This window comes from Gambusia affinis, linkage group LG08, assembly GCF_019740435.1.
Source record: "Gambusia affinis linkage group LG08, SWU_Gaff_1.0, whole genome shotgun sequence".
NCBI classification, from domain to species: domain Eukaryota; kingdom Metazoa; phylum Chordata; class Actinopteri; order Cyprinodontiformes; family Poeciliidae; genus Gambusia; species Gambusia affinis.
This window is the reverse complement of record NC_057875.1, coordinates 8,155,788-8,175,954: the sequence shown is the minus strand read 5'-3', so window position 1 is coordinate 8,175,954 and position 20,167 is coordinate 8,155,788. Positions and strand designations below refer to the sequence as shown.

The window sequence follows — 20,167 nt, the reverse complement described above, 5'->3', positions numbered from 1 at the left end:
TGATTGGTGCACCTCTAACCCATCACTCTTTTCTCTACACTGCAGACCTTTGCAGCGCTTTGTCTTCCGAATAGGTGTGGAATCAATTTGGAAACTTTAATCTTGAGTTTTGGTCTAAATGATCAAATTTGACTCATTTTATCACCAAGTTTACATTCAGATTGTTTCTTTTGTTATTGAGCATCTAGACAGTGACGTGCGGTCAGGGGAGGCAGGTGAGGCAGTGCCTCACCAGCCATCATGGAAAGAAAGAAAATATATAATCATAAAGTAATTTAAATTGTTATATTCATCCGGTGGTTTGTACTAAAAAATATTTATTTTTCATGTAGCTTCACCAATTTCGATTTTTATTTGTTCAAAATCGCTGAATTTTCTTATTTTCCCATTCAAATGCTTGAAGCGAGGGTGAGGCAGCTAGCTCTGCCTCACCTTGGATTGCGCAACCCCTGGCTCTGCGCTGGCTGCTAAGCGGAGAGAGCATGTTGCTGTACGGCGTCAATAAAATGGTTTAAACAAATTTAATATGTGAACTTATTTCCAATAATTTAGCTTATGTATATAATGTACAGTGCTTTTTGTCACCAACTGTGTTTGTGTAACGTGTTTCGTGTAATGAGCGATTATAAACGGCAGAGAACAGGTTCGAGGTGAGGCAGGCAGTTCTCTTGCCTCATGGCAGGGGGCGCTCAAGATCCCAGACGTTCGTCTTGTTCACTCCTCAACTGCCGAGTAAGTGACAGCGAGCTAGGCTAAACGATTCGGGAAGCAAGTCAAGTGCAGCGATAGATTATAATAGAGATAGTGATTTTTTCCTCTCGCTTATCCCGACTTTCGACATGGATGACTACATTACAACACTAAAAAAGTTTTCTCAAGTGGACTTTCAATCGAAGCAGGAGATAATATGTGTGTTTTGTGAGCTACAGTTTGTATGTGTAAGGATGCAGAAGTGAAACATAACCTGTAAACTGCTGTCAATCTATGCATCTATTTGCAAATCTGATTCTGATGACGTCAGTGCCTCACCAGCTATGAACCTCACCGCACGTCACTGCATCTAGAAGTTGTTTTTGTCAAAGATGACACAAGATGAATGGATACAAATTGCTTTTCTCAAAGTTGTCTTGCATTAACTTCAGCTTCAGCTGTAATTGTTATCCTAACCCGCTCTCCAGGGGCCCACTCTGTTTTCACTGTCTGCTAGAAGTTTTTGACCATTTCAGATTTTACGTTTTGGAGTAACAGAAGCAGCTACTTGCATTAAACCGAGACATCCAAAAACTTTTAATACTTTTCTACATACCTTTCCTTTATGCTATTAAAGGTGTTTTATTTCCTAATAGTGTAAAATGTGAGGGGAAATTAGATGTTTGTTTTTGGAGAAAAAAATATTAAAGTGCATAATGTTGCAAACAGTCGTCTTGCATGAGTGGTTGATTGTGGGCATTTTGTTTGGCATCCGCCAGCCTTTGGCTGCATATCAATAAAATTGAATTTTATCAATAGGTTTACTAATTTCAGTAATTCAACTTAAGTGTGAAACTCATATTCATTGCACAAACTGAGATCTTTTTGCTTATTTAGGAGATTGTCAAAGCTACCTAAAGCTAACAGGATCCCCAAAGTAAAATTTTTGTAATGGGACTATTACACAACACTGACTTTAAAAATGAACATTTTTAATACAAAAATATCATTGCCAGGTAATGACCTAAACAGGGAGGACTGCTGACTCGACAGTTGTCCAGCAGTCAGTCAATGACGCCCTACAGAAGGTCACAAAACATCCCTGCTCAATAAGCTGGCTGTTTGGAGAGAAGTATCTAATTATATTAATGGAAAGCTTAGTGGAAAAAAAGTGATATAAAAAGTTGCACAACCAACTGGGATACCAGTAGCCTCAGGATGATGAAGCAAAGCAAATGGCGTCTTGAAAAGATTCAGAACGTGTGGACTGCAGCTGAATTTAAAGTTTCAAGACCCGCTATACACTGATGCATCCATAACAGCTGAAAGCTTCTGTTAAAGCAGCAGAAGGTTCAACAGACTAATCTCTTAGTCACTACATTGATGCCCTAATTCATACAAAAGGAGCCAAGTAAAATATGAATCTTTGTTTCACTTTTTGAATTAAAAGAAAAAATAATTTTAATATTCTAATTCAAGATGCTCCTGTACAGGGTTAGCACATGGTGGATCTGACTGCAGGTTATCCAGGCAAACTGTGGTAGAAGAGAAAGCATGCAACGGTATGAACTTCCACAGGATGGTGACAAACGCCTTTTTTATAGCAACAAACTTCTGCCTTTCTACAAGTTCACTCTCCTATTGCCACACATACCAGATTCAGAGTGAGTCAGGCATTAGGAGAATACAGGTGCATTTCACCAAATGGAATAGATTTCCCATTACCAGACTTTTTCCATGTTCTGAACAGATGATGTATCTGTTAATTAGATAAATATTTGGCAACATGTGAAATTAACTGAATAGAAAATGCAACATACTTTCAGTATAAAAACATTTATTTTTTAAGGTTCAACCTGTTCACTCTCTAAGACTCTTGTGGAAAAAATGTAAAAGGTATCAGGTTCAGTCATAGACGAATGTCAGAATATTTGAGTTCAATATACTTCCATTCACAAATCTCAGTAAGGTTCCCAGTTACTTAGAAAAACAAAAAAGCAGCTTCATATAAAGTACCTTAATGCCTGTTGAGCTTCATTTGCTCCAAAAAATGTCCCTTTGAAAACTAATTACTCGAAATTAAGTCTTGTAAACATACACACACACGTGGCACTGTATTCATTTACATTTTTTTAAAAGGGATTTTTTTTTTTTTAAATAAAGGAACAGTTACCAAAATATAAATGATGGTGGAAATTAGTAATTTCTGAGTAAACTCCTTAAAGCCACTGCGTCAAAGACAAAATGTCATTTACAAAGAAAAACGACGAAGAAAAGCATTCTTGGGGGAAGTTTGCATGACTTCCCCTCATCCAGTCCAGCATCATTTTTACTTCGTCGTTGCACTCTGTGGCCGACAACCCTTCAGAATAAGAACATTTGAGGAATGTTTAGTCTTCTATTTTAAGCCAGCCCTTCTTGTAATCTATGAGCAGTTCCAGGTAGTACTTCCATTCTGGTTCGCTGTCGTACCTCACCTCAAATACCGTCTTTAGAGGGTTGGTGTGAGCCTCGTGGATACGCAGCACCTCTCCTCGGTACCACACCTCTGATTTGTCGTCTTCCTCATACAAGTGCCTGATCCTCTTCCCCACCAAGTCCGGGTAGTAGAATCTCATGGCCCTCCGGGCCGTCTGGACAGCCGAGCGCAGAACCCACCGCCGCCTGTGCTGGGCGCTGTGGCAGGCCGACAAATAGGGACAGTATTTGATCTTAAGCAGAGATCTTTGTTTAGTTTTAGAGGGGCTGCTGAGGGACCTTCCAGGATGACAGAAGCTTCCTTTTCCCTTCCACCTGCGCAGTGCGTTAGGCTTCCTGTGTTGGCTGCTCTCTCCACTTACACCCTCTCCAACTTTAGTCTGCGATGACGAAGACTCAGCAATCGCCCCGGACTGCGACACAGCTTCGTAGCAAGCCCTTTTTCTGTTTATCCCTGCGTTCAGCATCTTCCTCAGTTTGAGAATCATGCCAGAGCAGTTCTTGGATTGGACAGAATGTCCCAAAGGCCGTTTGTCGGTCAACAGACTAGAGGAGCTCTCAGTTTCAGCATCGCTATGAGAGGGAGACAGCTCGTCCAGCGTTAGTGGACATGTCCAGGAATTGTCAGCTGATTGTGTAGCAGGTGTAAGATCTTCCTCTCCATCCACATGATCAGAGTCTTCATTTTCTATCTGATGAGTTTTAGTTATGAGTGATTTCAGATCCTCTTCATCTGCTACCTGCCCTGCACCACCCGCCCCTTCCTCATCAGAAACCAGAAACGTATGCCTCAATTCGCTCTTTACTCTGCATTTGGTTTTGCTCTGGCTAGGAAACGACTCGCTCTCCTCTTCCTTCACGCATGTCTGCTGGTGCGACTCCGATGGAGAGGCTGGGGAGGCAAGAGCATCAGAAGGAACTGCATTGGTGGCGTTTGACACTTCATGGCCCCCATCTTGCTCTTTATAATAAGGATCCATATTTAGTCCTGCAACACAAAGATCGTTACATTTAGAAGCTGGTAGCAACTGATGGCACCTATCTCAATAGATCACAATATCATCAAATGGTTCATTTATTTCAGTGCAATAAAACAACTTATCTATTAACTACATTTAGTTTTTGTTCATTTTGATGATTATGGCTCACAGCTAATGCAAACCCATGATATGATTTCTCTGAAAATTAGATTACTACACAAGACCATGAAAAAAAAGAGAAAAATTATTCCTTTAAAACAGAAACGTTGCAATGTGGTCAGCACAACTATTGAGAACACTGCTGACTTAACAGGCATCCAACTGACAGCCATCAACACTTTCCACAGAAGTTTGCTGCTATAGAAACTCATCACATACAGTAATGTATGTGATGGTTGACAATGTTTTCAGTGTCAAACATAATGGTGAAGTTAGCAGTCCTCTCTAAGGCCTCAACATTGTGACCTTAAAGATGATTTTATTGTTCCCTACATAATATTCTATTTTTCTAAGGAAAACATTTTTTTTATTTGCTATAAGCCATAATAAACAAAAGTAGAGGTTTGAAATACATCACTGTGTGCAAAGAATGTACACATTTTTAAAATGTAATTACTGTAACAAATCTACATTTTGATGATATTATAACCTGTTTGGAAAAAATCAGGTTGCTTACTAAAAAGGGAACAAGAGTTAAAGAGGGTTATAGCATTTATTTAGTGCTCAGAAGAACCACCGGACAGCGATTTGGAAAAGGGAACTTTTAGAAGGGATCCAAAGGTAAACAAATATAATGAGTACATTTTTTCCAGGTTTCCCAAGTGAGATTTCCTTGAAAGGCAGATAGTTTAATGTTGCAAAGGAACCTCATCAGCACACAGAAACAATAGGAAACTGATGTCAACTGATAAACAGGAGTCGGAGAAACGTCTACCTGTGATCCTCCACCACAAAACATTCTAACAGGACAGACAGACAAGGGAGAGAAAGAAAGGCCATCAGAGTGAATGTGAAGGCTGGAAACAAACTCATCTGCTATAGGGGATGCAATCAGTCAGGGACTAAAACAACAGTGAGGGCAAGAGCAAGACAGGAGCAAAGATCATTTACTAAACTTAAGTGCCTCTAAGCCATGTGAACTGAAAAGTGTCAGCAGTGGACAGAAGTTCAGGACAGATTCATGAAAAATAAACATGTCTTGTAACCTTGAATTCCTTTTAAAAACCTACTTGAGTACTACATGTGTAGCTAAAATTGAACTATTAAGGTAAGTGGGGCAGTAAATTCTTTAGAATTGAAGGTGTGAATTTTACTTAAGTCCACTCACCCTCCCAAAACCTACTGCCTCATGGTGTTATGTGGAAGACAAACACAAAGTAGTGCATAGTTGTGAAGCGAAATGAGAAATTGCACACGGTTTTCAAATTTGTTTTCCGAATAATCTGAAAAATGTGGCATTAATTTGGATTTAATCCCCTCTGATTTTGCTAAAGAATATCGAGGTCTCAGAGGTTTCTTAAGGGAACCAGCAGACATTGAACATGTCACAGAATACTGTTCAATCCATCATCTGAAAATGGAAACAATATGGCACAACTCCAAACCTACCAAAACACAGCTGTCCACCTAAATCGGACAAGGAGAGCATTAATGAGAGAAGCAGCCAAGACAGCCATTGTAACTCCACACCTGGGAAAGTCCAGGTGTGGAGGGGGAATATCTGTAAACTTAAGTTAGGACAGTATGTTTGGTCTATATGGATGACAGGCAAGAAGAAAAATCATTCTTAAAGCCATAAGAAGTTCCATTTGTGTTTAGTCTCAAGCTGCGGGGGGCACAGCAAACATGACAATGAAGGGACTCTGCTCAGATGAGATCATAAATGTAACTTTTTCAACTATATGCAAAATGCTGTGTGGTGGAAAACAAACAGCACATGATCGTAAACAAACCATCTCTACTGTGAAACAAGGGCTGTGGCTGCTTCCTGCTGTGCTTAAGCTTTTCTTGCTGGTCAGAGTTGATGGTGAGGTGTACTGAGCTAAATACGGGACAATTCTTGAAAGAGAGCAGGACTAGGACCTCGTACACCCAGAGCTACAGCAGAGGAAAATTCTAGTTAGTCCGTGCCTAGACGAAATTTTAAGCTTCTGTTGCAATATCTTCTAATATCACTGTTGGCAGAAACCTGCCGTTGAATCTGACTGAACTTGGGCTTTTTTGCAAAAATGAATGAGCAAAAGGTTTATCAACTAGATGTTCAAACTTGGTAAGATATACCCAGGACGACTTCTCAGATTTTAATTTGTAGAAATGTAGAAGAAAACAAACAACAACATGAATGTTCTTTTATTAACAACATAATTATGCACCACTTTGTGTTTATCACATAAAATTTCAGTAAAGAGCATTTGTGGCTGAAACGTGAAGATCAAGTGATTTGAAAAGGAGAGAAAAGCTAATCTCTTCGACTACTCTGGTTACGTCATGCGCCAACCTCCCTCGCCTTTTTTTTTTTTTGAGGTCAGTTAACAAATTCCCAAATGATTTCATTTTTCTATAATCAGCCAAGCTCACCACCCTTCCCCCTCCAGGCCTCTACCAGTAAAATCATGCAACTTCTTGTGATTTGCTGCTGAAAGTTAGCAGAAGGACCTTCTGCTATTCGATCATGGAAAAGCAAAGAGTGGTTAATTTAAGGTCGAAATTAAAAACAGAAAGGTATATATATACCTGGACTCTCTTTTGGACATCAGGTGAGGGTGATTCTGTAAAAAAATAAATGAATTTTATATTGCATAATTGTTTTTAATTCTGCTTCATTTGTCACAAAAAAGGGGCCACCAGTGTAATTTGATTAGATGAATTAGAAATAATGAATTTAAAAAAAAAAAAGACAGACGGTAGGGATGGCTACAAAACAGAACTGCAGCTCGTAAGTCATTTAAAGGGGATTTCCAAAAATCTGCAAGCTAATACCGAGTTTACTTTGTTTATTTGTAAAGACAAAGTTCTTCTATTACATGCAAAAAGAATGTTACCAAAGCCCTTTAATACCTTTAAAAAAGTGCTGTGTCAAATGTATGTGAAGCATAAGTCTTAGGTTTCACTGGACCAAGTTACTAAATTTTCAATTTTATGTTATAATCTCCACAGACTGATTTTCTGAAGTCTGTTTGAGCTGAATTCAGTGTTTTGTTCATGAGTTATTTAACAGTTTCTTAAAAGGTCCAAGGATCATTCTTGTTTTCTGCCCTTTATCCTACATTCAGCATTTTTACAGGATTATCTAAATCATATAATTTTATTTATCATGGAAAAAGACATTTCAATTTGTTTTAAGAGTTTTACATTGACAGCAGCAGTTAGCTATAACTAAAAAGGTGATGATGATCATCTTTGTAGCCATGCAATAATTTTATTCCCATATAAAAATAGGTACAAGAACAGTACTTTGTAAATGCCACAAAGAGATGATGTTGTTACAGTCACTGAAAGAAAAAGAAATGATAAAACACAAATTCAAGTGAAATTTGTGGAAAGTACAAATAATTTAAGTAAAAAAGGGGTAATATGCCCAAAAAACCTGTAATATAAAAACCTTATCCTATTTTATAGTTTGTTTTTATAAATATTACATTATTTGCAGCATCTTGTTTTTGGAGTTCATGGTTCATTATAGTCAAAGTGCTCCTCAAAAGGGTTCATTCCCCTTTAAGAAGTACTTCCACATTTTAGCAGTCCCCTGGGCAACGTGAGGAAAAACTGCAGAGTGGTCTTTTTGTGGCTTTTTTTGCTATTCCTCAGCAATAGGCCATGTTTACTAACTTCATGAGTAATTTTTGTCCTGTCAGTAGAATTACTATGTTGACATGAGGAACTCTGCATCTCCTCCAGTTACCATGGGTCACTTAGCTCCTTCTCTTGTTAATGCCATTTTACCAGATCTGCCTGTTTAGATGGATGATAGTGTCCTTTTAGGCTTGTATTTGAGAGATACTCATTTTCAGATTATTTATAGAACAACTATGTAAGATGTTTAACGTTGGTATTGTTTTAACTCCATCTCTGGCCTATCTGCTGTATTTTCTGCTTTATTTTCATGATGCTGTTTGTTCTTAATGTTCCCTATCAAAACTTTTGAGTCCTCCACTGAACAAATTGATTTATATTAATATTATTTTTACATAAAAGAGGTCAGATTAAATTACAAGCAGGTCAATTTACTTCTAGATTTCTGAAGGGAATTTATTGCACTGAGTTTTACTTAAGAGTAAAAAGCATATTTTCCTCCCAGTTTTCAGATTTCTATTAAGAACGATGCATAATTTTCATTCTACATTACAGCTATGCACTACTTTGTGTTTTTCTATCCCATCAAAACCCAATAACTAGAAAGATTTTTAATGTAACATGAGTACATGCCCAAAGTTCCAGGTGTTATTATAGACTCGTTTGCTTCTTTAAATATATTTTTTGTTATGTTGCAACAACTGGAATTCCAAAGATGAGCGGTTGAGCTGTAGTTTGCTGAACCCACCCACTTAATAGGTAGCACTTCTGCCACAGCCTCAAAATTAAGCGTAAAACATTCAGCAGTTCATTCCCTGTCTAAGTCGTGATCATTGTAATACTTTGTGTCCAGAATGTCCTGATGAGTAATTAGGAATAATTTCCTTACCAAAGCAGTTGTTACAAGGTTTAGTAGGGAAGAACTGGAGAAATTATCCCAAACAAGTCTCTGACTCAACAGCAGCAATCTATTTGCAGTGGGTCCTTAATAAATGACCCTTTCAAATAGGTCTGCAGGGAGAATGTACTCACCCAGGTGCTTGCAGACATCCGTGTAGTACAGCAGGTTGACCATCTCTGTGTAAATGTCTGGCAGGTGTTTGAGGGACATCAGCCTCCTGAGCTTGGAGGAACAAGCTCGCTTATGAAGCTGGATGAGGATCTTTTCTTCAGAGAGCGTTGTGGGCCGTAGCTCCACCTTGTGCTCCTGCAGCACCTTGTCGACGAAGCAGCTTTGGACTGTTGGAAACAGCAGCTCCTTCACAACCAGCATGGGGAGAAACACCGTGCCCGTCCGCATCACGTGCGGAAAAGGACAGCGCTTCTGAGCTGTGTACTCCCTCAGCCTCTTCAGGACCTCCTGGAGGGCTGCTTTGATCTCCTTGTTGATCCACGCCTCTCTCACCTTTACGCCCAAGAGGCAGGGCACTCTCTGGACCTTGCTTAAAAGAGAAGAAGGTTCCGATATTTCCAGCTGAGACAGCCAGTTTTTGAGGTCTTCCTCTGAAGAGGCAGATACAGATTTGGATATCAAGCTGCAGAGAGACTGATGCAATTCTAAGAAGTGCTTGCGTACTGGGGATTGGGGCTCTTCTTTAGCTGTGAGCACAGTTATTGGCTGTGGGGGTGGAATTTGCTTTGCAGGTAGAGCAATCTTGCAGTGCTTTCCATCAGGAATGATAATATTGTAGGTGGAAAGTTTAAGACAATGAGGGGGAATGCTTTTAAAACTGACTTTCCCTGGAGGCAACAAAGCGCTGGCTTGTGGTTGTAATGTAACTGCCTGTTTTTTTGTCGCCTCATCCGGATTATCCAGGTCTATTTGTGCAATCAATTCAGCAGGTTTCAACTCATCTGAAGTTGTATTTTCACTTGCAAATAAAGACTTATTTTCTAGTTCATTGGATTCACATTTCTCTTTTGATGCCACAGGCACATTGACAGATGATCCAGTCTCCTCAGGCTCATTCATCATCTCCACTTTGCTGTGATGCTTTTGACTCTCTGCAGAGGTGTCAGCATCTGGTGAATCTGCTTTTTCCACTTTAATCATTTTAGATTCCACAGGTGACTCATCAGCTGAAGTTTCTGATGAGCATTTAGGCTCCAGGCAGATAACAGACTCCTGATCATTTTGGACCAACCTGTTCTCTTTGGTAATTTGTTTGAGTTTGTTGTACTTCCCAGAAGTCTGGCTGATTTTCTGAGTTACTCTTCCTGGAAACAAAACTCCAGATTCCTGCAGATGCGGCTGGCAGGGTGCCAAGCTGAACACATTGTCAATAACTGGCATTGGAGGAGAGTCGGTTTTATTACTTGCCTTAGCTTTCTCCGTTTCCACCTTTTGTCGTTTGTTGTTGGTGCATTCTACCTCATATACATCCTCATCTTTTATTCTGACTGGGTGAGATGAGTGAGAAACACTCCTCTTTAGGCACTTTTTATAGTCACTGGTTCCTGCGTCAGACACTGGCCCATTGTGCTTCCTTCCTGTTTTAACAGTGGGGGAGTAGATAATTTTTCTGACATTACTGGGCACAGCTGCATGGGTTCTTTCTGAGTTGTGGCAGGGTGACGGGGGCAACCACAGTGCTGGGGAAACTGGAAGGCTTTTTGACCGTTTTACTTGAGCTTCACCACGGGAATGGTCTATGATCCTATCGGTGTTACTGCCAGGTTGTGGATGGACTGCTGGGTCTATGTGCAGGCTGGTGAACGGTTGGAAAAACCTGCTGACTTGTATTCTGGATGGTGAGACAGCAGATGGGTTTAAACATCTGGCAGGACTGGTTTTGTTCACCCGCATGAATGACGACGCACCGTGAAGGTGGTCAATGTGCACAGCGGTGTTGGGTTTCTCTTTAGCTGTAGGGACATCCATGTGTTGGCTGGATGAGGAAGCATTAATGTGACTTGGATGAAACGCAGACAATGAATTTAGCCTTTTTAAAGGGGCTTTGATTTGTCCTGCATTCAAGTGAAATCTTGGAACTATATAAGATGGATAGTCATAACCCTGTATAAAGCAATGATTTGGCAACATTTCAGTGCAAGACAGAGGAATATCATTGTGATGCAGAGGAGGAACTACAAAATGCTCTCGGGGACTTGGAATTGACTGTTTATGAAGGAGAGGGCCATCTTCTCCCTGCTTACTACTGCTCTCCTTCCTCAGTGTCCTGTTTTCTGCCTCTCCGTTTGTCTGGGAGTAGTAAAACCCTGGGTGCTGTGCTAGCTGGCCATATTTGGACATGGGAGAACATTCCTGATAAACCTCTGAGGTCATATGTTCATATGTGGGGCGGGGGGCGTACAGGCCGGGGTAGCCTGCGGGGGAGGTCTGCAGCTGCCGACTGCTGGGCTCTCTGAAAGAACTAAACAGTGTGCGAGGTGGGGTGCAGGAGTAGCTGCTGTAGCTTGGCTCAATGACAGAGGGCAGTGTCCTTACCCTGCTCGGAGTGTAGGCCTCCACAGTTGCCCTCTTCAGCTGTTCTGCACTGCATTCGAACTGCAAGTCTTTCTGCTGCAGCAGTGCGTCTTTTCTCTGAATAGGAAACTTTTCAAGGTAGTGGCCATTGCTTTGCATCCACTCATGTTCGTAGACAGTGTTTGGTATCCTGGGAGAGATGTGCTCCATGCCATATCGGTGTCCTATCACACAGCCCAGCTCAGTACAGCAGGGACTAAGTCCATAAACTGGTTTGGGGATTGCCAGGTAAACAGAGCTTTGAGATGGGGAGGGGGCATTCTCACCTCCTGGTTTTGGTTTTCTAATAACTCCAGAGGAAGCAGTTGTCGAATTGTTTATCTCAGGACTTTTAGTGTAAACTGTAAAACCTTTCTTAACTGGGGTGTGATGACCTGCCTCTGAAGAAATGCCGTCTTTCCTGTATGCCATGTGGTTCTGTATCATTCCAGTGAGATTACTCACAGGACTTTGGTCATCCATTGGAGACGTCTTCGAGTGGCTCCAAGGAGGGATGAATCCATCCCTCTCCTTTATTCTGGGCTCATAAGTAAAATAGGCTCCATTGTACTGCAGAGTCTGTTTACCCAGGAAACCAGACATGGCTTGCGGTTTTGAAAGTCCGCTGGATGCTGCTGTTCCGTTAAATAAGGGCATCGTTCTCCGAAACACTGGGTCTGAGAGGGTCTGCATCGATTCGTGGCTCATCGTCTGGCGATGTTGTTGCGATTAACTGATATGACTCCAAACCTGAGAAAATATATAAAAATGATGTAGGATGTCAATGGTTATAATAAAACAGGAATTTCAAAATTTTACAATATTAAAAACTGACATTCTCTATAGAAATAATCATCAAAAACAAGTTAAGAATAGATTTATATATATATATAACACACACACACAGATGGATTTCAAGGTTTTATTTCAGTTCATTTTGATATTCGTGGCGTACAGCAAATGAACAAATCTCAGCCACTTCAATCTCAGAAGTTGGATTATTACTAGACCCAGATGCTCAAAGGAATGATACAAGAAGTCATTTTTCCCTGTTGCCATCAGGCTCTATCAATCATGATTACTGCTGTTAATCAAATAACCCTTTTGTGATTAATAACATTTATCCATCTAAAGCCCAAAATGTAGTGATGATATATAAAAATCTTACAAGCCCAGTAAAAAAAGATTTAAATTCAGAAATGTTAAGTTATGGTCATGTTATGGCCAGCACAACCATGGGAAAGACTGATAAGCTCACAGTTATCCAGCAGTCAGGCAATGTCGACTGCTACGTTAATAAGCTTTACTCATGCATTTATTGGGAAAGTTGAGTGGAAGAAAAATGTGCACAAGTAACTAGGATAACAGTAATTTTGAGAGGTTTGTAGAGCTAAGCTCTGTCAAAAGTTTTGGATGGATTTAGAAGGTGTAGACTGTAGGAGGAGTCAGAGCTTGAAGAGCCACCTCAAGTATATCCAGGACAAGAGCTACAATCATGACATTGTTTGTCTTAAGCCATGCCTGAACCAGAGATGGCATCAAAATACTTTTATCTTGGTCAGGGTGATAAAGGACCCCACAAATGCTCAGTAGTCAAAAGTGTTTTGGCAGATTAAATTCAATTTTACGTTTTTATTTTAGAACTCAGATTCCCACAGCCTGGAGAAAGTGTGAAGAGACAAAGAATCCAGGCTGCTTGAAATCCAGTGTGAAGTTTCCAATCATTGATGACTTTTGGAGCCATGTCATCTAGGTGTCTGCCCAAATTGTTTTATTAAGCCACCAGTAAATTTTATCACTGCTGCATGCTTCCCTCTACCAACAAGCTTTATCAAAACACAGACACAATTTTTCAGCATGACTGTGCAAAAGAAGCAGAACTTTGATGAGAATGGCATCCCTGCATTTGGCAACCAAACTATGCAGAAGATCTGTAAACTGGTGTCAAAGCCACCTGCGCTTCCTTAACACTTCACAGCCTGATCACCTCCATGCTTTGTTCCATTGAACAGTAAATAATGCAATACACATCTCAAGGTTTGAATGCATATACTATAGTACACGGGCTCATCTGTCAATAGGACAGTACTTCCTTTTTATGCAATTTATAAATTAATTCTTATGCAATTCTGCTATTTTTTGCAAAACTATTGTCTTGGTTTTAACTAGCTGCAAGCTATAATCATCAAAACGTCATAAAAATGTACACTTGAAATACATACAAATGTGACAAATCTCACTTTTTAAATTGAATTACTGAAATAAATTAGCCTTTAAAACTTATTGACATGTATCGATGTGCAACTGTATTTGCAGCTGATACAGCCATCTTGAACATTCTCCCACTTTGGAAGTATAGACAACTACAAGAAATATGGCCAATTTGTGCACATAACAGAGTGATCATTAGATAAAATCTGCTTGAGGGTATTTCGCAACCTTGACGAATCTTGTGGTTTATCACACAGATCACACCAACTCTTATCAGCTGATTCAGAGAAACAGTGGAAACAACACTGTGCAACAAGTGGCAGAAAAGTTACAATCTGAGGAATTTCTTGAGGATGATTTATTTACCACTTTTGCAAGGACTGCAGGGACTGAGAAACAGAGAGAATGGGAGCAATTTCCTAAACACCGTGTTGATTTGGTTGGATGATATTTCACTTCAAGCGTGGGAACTACGACACAATGGAATTCTTGAAATTGATAAATGCTTCATTTGTTCTCAGCTTGTTTTGGTTGCTTCAAATGCCCGAATCACTTGTTGCCGTCAGGTGGGAACATTTCGCCAAAGCAGAATGTGTTCCCAAATGTGGCATGCATGCCTTGTCTTGTGTTTACAACCTAAAACAGCAAAACAGCAGAGAGGACTTGGTGTTTCTATTCTGCATTTTGTTACCACAAAACTTGCAAGAGACGCAACAGTTCCTTTTTTTCTGCACTTCTTTAATGTCAGTGTGGAACTGACTCAGATCCTTTTTACTGATCTTCTGCTTACTGCATTTAAAAAAAAAAAATTATCATCATCCTAAGTCTGAACAACAGCTGAAAGTACATATCATTTAGTTTGATGTCTAGTAGGTCAAGTGTTAGCAGCAGGAAATCACCAGCAGATAAAGTTAATAAAGTGATTAACATTTTATTACTCTTGTTAGACGGATTTATAAACTACCCAACTTTAGTGGCATGTTGTTTTATATTCTACAGTACAAATCATTTACAGCCCATCTAAATCATTACCCCAAAAATTCATGGTAGCCAGGAGGTCTGACAACATTTCAAAAAACAAACAAAAGCACAAGTAAAAGCTAAACAAAACTGCATTAAAAAAAAACAAAAACAAAAAAGAACACTGTTGCACTTTCAGCGTTGTCACTGGGTTTGCGCCCCACGGTCCACTTCTGTGTAGAAAGTTAAAAATACAGAAGTAGCTCTTCTCCCCTTTCTTGTTTCCTCTTCAGCCCTGTCAGAGGAGCTGTGAGTCACAAAGTGCTGCAAGTACCATGAGGGAGGGAACATTGTGATCCCTCAAATCACTTTAAAGAGAATAGGCTTCAGGTCAAATCAGGGTTAGTTCACATCCTTTCTGGCAAATACCTTAAATGAGGCTTACTGGGTATTTGACAAATTGTCATACTATTTCGGCTACATATTTTGCTAATTTTCTTCTCATAAAAATAATTCATATCTTTTGTCTTTTTAATTATGACTAATGGGGATAGCAACAATGCTGCATGGGTTCTCAGTTTTAATTAATTTACTGAAGAGGGGAAAAAAAACAATTGTTTTTTTTTTGTATTTGACCCACTGATCATTAATTTGAGCCAATTAGACATTTACAAGTGCAGTCCCTGGGTATGTCATTGGTGCCTATCTATACATCAGTGTTACTGGTATAATTGCAATGCTTGTATATCAACCAATATTTGGGGTCACAAGAGTCTACATAAATAAAATTTGCCACCGAGAAGTTTATTTTTTTCAAAATATTGAATCAGAAAGTGTAACATTCATGAGGTGCTCTTTTTATAACAGTAAAAGTTAACTATATTTTAATAGAAATGATCAGAATTACACATTACTTACTTTACCATGCATGCAATACAATGGTTTAATTCAATCACACATCCAAATATATTCATTCACCTCTTAATCCTGGAGGAGGCCTGCAATCAGTCTGAAGTTTCTACTCTTTAAAACTTCTTTGTTTTAGTCAGGCCTCAGTTTAAGGTAATCTCAATCAGTTTCAGATTTGAACTTTGACTGCATGGATTTATATATTTATTTATTTATTTTGGATCGTTTGTCATTTCAGAAAATTCTCTTCTGTTCTTGAGTAGCTTTGAACCTATCACATTCTGATGACCTAATATGTTTCTTCAAGATTTCCTGGAAGACAGTACAACTCATGGTAGCCCAACACCATCACACTACAAACACCATGTAGAGCTGTCAGTTTGAAGTCAATGTTATGAAAAGCTGTGTTGACTTTATGTAATGGGATGGACATTTTTCAGATTTTTTCCCCAAAGACCTTGAGTATCATCAAAATAGTTTTTGGGGAAATGCAATGAGTGTTTGTGTTCTTTTTGGTCACCAGTGGCTTTTCCTTGTAACTCTGCCATGGATGCCATTTTTGTTCAGTCTCTTTTTTTTATTATTGTCGAGTAGTTAAAACTGACGTTAGCTGAGGTAAGTGAGATCTGCAGTATTGCATATGATGTTTGTTTTGTTTTTCTGGGTTAGGGTTATGGTAGCCTAGAATGAGGTTGACTTCTAAAATGAGGTTGTCAATGCAGGTCTGACACTCCTGGGAATGTTCATCAGTGTTCCATGTTTTCTCCCTTTGTGGATAAAGGCCCCAAAGCCTTAAAAAGGACTTTGTAACCTTGAATGACTTTGTCGCTCATCTGTTCTTGCAATTTTTTACTTCAGGGATCAATGTGTTACCTTTTGAGATCTTTCATTTTCTTTCATGTTGTCCGAGAGATTCAATTTAACAGATTTGTTTTTAATTCTATAGGTCTGGCAGCAATCAGGAATGAATGGCTCTTGGGAAATTGAACTCGCCTTTCCAGGAAATGTGGTTAAGCTCAGTTAATTCATGATTTTAAAAGTGAGGCAATTTTTTTTTTTAAACTGGAATGAGATCCAGATTACATTGGAGGGACTATACATCCCTCCTAGCCTGGGTGGGAATGCCTCAGGGTGAGCTTGTAAGGGTCAGAGGAGAGAGATGTATGGGCTTCCCTCCTGAAGCTGTTAGATGAGGAAACCAGTAGATGGATGTACATATTATTGGAAAACTGCATGTTGCATGTGTTTTAATTTAAATAATTTATTTTATTTATTTCTTAAAAGTAACATTCAAAGTGTGGTAAAAAAAAAAAAAAGAGAGAGAGAGACTTTTTTTTTTTTACACAATGGTAATACATGGAGGCCAAGCAGTTTTTTTAAAACTGTCATAGACCTTCTTTAGTCACAACACAGCACACACCCCTGATGTGTTATGACCAGCTGCCAAACTGAAGCTACCGAAAATATCTGAAAATAAGCGCTGAAGCAGGTCTATCAAATCCCATGATCACATATGCATCCGGAAAAAAGTGTAGCCTATACAACCAAAATGAAGATGTACAGGATTAGACATAACATGGCTTCATCCAACCTCTTGCCTTACACTGGCCTGCAACGCTAACAGATGTTATCACTTCATCCTGTTGACACCTTTCACAGTGAGAAAATGTGTGTATGTATATATATATATATACATACACACACACAGGGCGATGGCTTATCTGTAGAGAGGAGAAATGTGGTTTCTGTGCATGGAGGAGGAAGCAGCAGCAGAAGTGCTGTTTTCGACGGACGGAAGGCGCGCGCTGTCAAGGGTGCAGGCGTGAAGAGTAGCGTGTGTGTGTGCGCGCGCGTGAGTCCCCGTGCGCTCACCCCCAAGCCCCAACTCCATGATCTGTAGGGCAAGGGTGATGGAGTGTGACTTCCGAAAGCAAACCGTCCACACTGACAGGCCACAAACCACGCGAGACCTTGAGAATGCACTGAAAACTTCACATCACTGTCGTTATTTATTCGTGCTGCTAAATACATAAGTTCGCGTTAGGAGAAACTATTATTTCCGCCATGTAATAAAAAGTGACTCAGTCTGAAACGGAACTTCAAGTTGAGAGAGGGAAAAAGTTGCCTCTCAGCTTTTCCTGGTATCCGGTTGGTTTGCATGTTTTGAGGAATGAGTAAACACAGGCTCGTTGTCCCTGCTTGTCCCAACTGCCCCGGCTTAATTTGATAGGAGGAGGACGCAAATAATATGGAAATAATTGACGAGTTTTAGCTTTCGATCATTGTGCGGCTTATTTTCATACAGGCTGCTTTCAGAGCGCCGTCAGCCATGGTTAAATTAAAAAGAAGAAACCACACAGTGGCAAAAAACAGCGTTTCAAGCGCTCAGGACGTGTGTCATTGCTTTGATTGTTTTAGGAGAATTGGGTTCTTGATTGTGTTTTGCCTCTTCAAAAGTTTGCCATCACCCAGATTGAACAATTTAATATACAAAAACAAATAATCTTACCTTTTCGCTTTCGTAAGTAATCTCCCGATAAACTCCATGAAAGTCGATTTAATGATAGTAAAATAGGGTCAGAAATCTCCAATCAGCTTATGTTGTTATTCAGCTCCAAAGCGTTAAAATCCCACCAAGTAAGAACGGAGGCATGCCAAAAGGTTTGCGCAGCTGGCCCCAAATCCACGAGGCTTTTAGTGAAGTTAACAAAGTAAAGAAAAGACAAAAGGGTGGAGGATGGTCTTTGATCAATAGGCGGAGTTATAACCCGAGTCAAACCAGGGCTTGTTTTCCTCACATGGGATGTTTTCCCGCTGGTGACTCCTTCGCTTTTATTGGCTGAATATCCTTAATACCCGGCGGCCAGCTGGCACCTAAACTGAAGTTGGGACTTCTGAATGTTTGTTCCCTGACAGATCGCGCTCCTGTATTGGTGTCACGCCTCCCTCTTTCCTCAAATTCGACTTTCCTTATCCTTCGGGGAATCGCGGTCACCAGACGGAAGTGTATCTAATTTTATTATTATTTTACCCCCGCTGACATTATAATCCGCCAGAATTCTGAAAAACAAGGTTCGTAGACCCATGACCTCGAGGTTCTTCAAATGCACTTTATGATCAAATAGAGGCTCCTGCCGCTCTCTGTAGATAAGAGAAGGGACCACACATTGCATGCTGCTCTGTGGGATGCAATACTTCACGCAATACTCAAAACTTTAAGCAAAGCAGACAGACGAAAAACTTAATAAGTAATGCGAGAGATAAGGAACCAACTGTAACATTTTTACCTTTTCCCCCATAACTTATAGTCTATTAGAGGTGCAATCGTCAGTTTTAAATATTTGAAATTCAGCTAATGTTGTTAAGCTGAATTTTATCCATTTGTGTGAATAAAAATGGACAGTGGTACTCTATATGGCTAAGATTATATTAAAATTACTATTTTACTGTTTGTAGGTCAAAAATTTTAGGCTAAAATTTATGTACATTTTATAAAGCAAAGGGTGCAAAAAAGCTTTAAAACCATAAAAATACAATGAAAGACAGTATTTTTTATTTTGGATTTTTGTGTGAGAAACCAATGTTGAAGAAAGTAAGAAAAAGTCATTCATGGTTTTCAAAATGAAAAAAAAAAAATCATGGTCATTCTTTTCAAAGCTTCTCGGTCCCAGTCAGATTTTTAAAATCTTGACACAGACACTCAGTTGGATTAATAATAACTAAGCCAGTCTAAGTTTTGAATATTCTTTCATCTATGCTATTTCATTTTAGCTCTAACAGGCCGCCGTCATTATCCTGCATTTAGCTCCATGCATCTTCTTGTAAACATTAAGATCAATGCTTATTGACTAAGAATAGTATCTGAACAGCATGTTTTCTCTAAGTATTTTGCTTAGTGTTTTGAATAAAAAATAAAAAGTTCAGTTAAAAATTTTTGTCTTGTGGTAAGAAGGTCCTGGGTTCAAATCTCAAGGAGTTTGTATGTTCTCCTTGTGCATATGTGGGTTATCTACACTCTAAAAACATGACTGATTAATTCATCTCACCAAATTGTTCTTAGGTGTGTGTTTGTATGGCTATGTTGCACTTTGGTGGTCTGGTGACCTGTCCAGAGTCTCGCCCAATGTCCACTGGAGATAGGCATCAGCCTATGGATGGGCAGATGATTGTTTTATAACCCAACAGTGATTTTCCATTCTCTTCAACTTTATCTCTGGTGGCTGGTATACCCTTGCTCTTCTTGATTTTGTTTGTTCACAAATGTACTCCAACTAATCTCCAAGGCCCCCAGAATCTCTATCTTTGTCTTTAGTCAGATACAGTGGATTCTATTTACAAACCTTAGTCAATTATTTCTAAAGCAAACTTGCTAGACTGAATCTTGGGGGAAATGTGGCTCTGTAAAAATGTACAGCAGTTTTTGAAAACAATGTGCAATTTTTTTTTATGCATTGACCTACTTCATAAAATTCCAGTAAAATACATTGAAGTTGTGGCTAAAGCACAAGACAACAAGTGAAACTTTAATGAATATGAATTCTTAAATCACTAGGGTTTTTTTGTTTTGTTTGTTTGTTTGGTTGTTTTTTTGGTGTTTTTTTTTTTTTTGCAAAGGCAGATTAATTGCACCACTATCTGATAAAGTAGCTCACTATGTCTTTTCCAAACATAATGTTTATTA

At 39.4% G+C, this 20,167-nt stretch overlaps 1 protein-coding gene across 1 annotated transcript; it reads right to left on the bottom strand.

The window, feature by feature from the left end:
- Positions 1–2,510: 2,510 nt before the first annotated feature.
- lg08h15orf39 (linkage group 08 C15orf39 homolog) lies at positions 2,511–18,366 on the bottom strand. Its single transcript, XM_044123739.1, has 3 exons — positions 17,996–18,366; positions 8,973–12,156; positions 2,511–4,156 (listed from the first exon to the last, which is right to left on the bottom strand). Exons 2-3 carry the CDS (start codon positions 12,112–12,114, stop codon positions 3,081–3,083), a joined length of 4,218 nt encoding a protein of 1,405 aa, XP_043979674.1. The 5' UTR covers positions 12,115–12,156; positions 17,996–18,366; the 3' UTR covers positions 2,511–3,080.
- Positions 18,367–20,167: the final 1,801 nt, after the last annotated feature.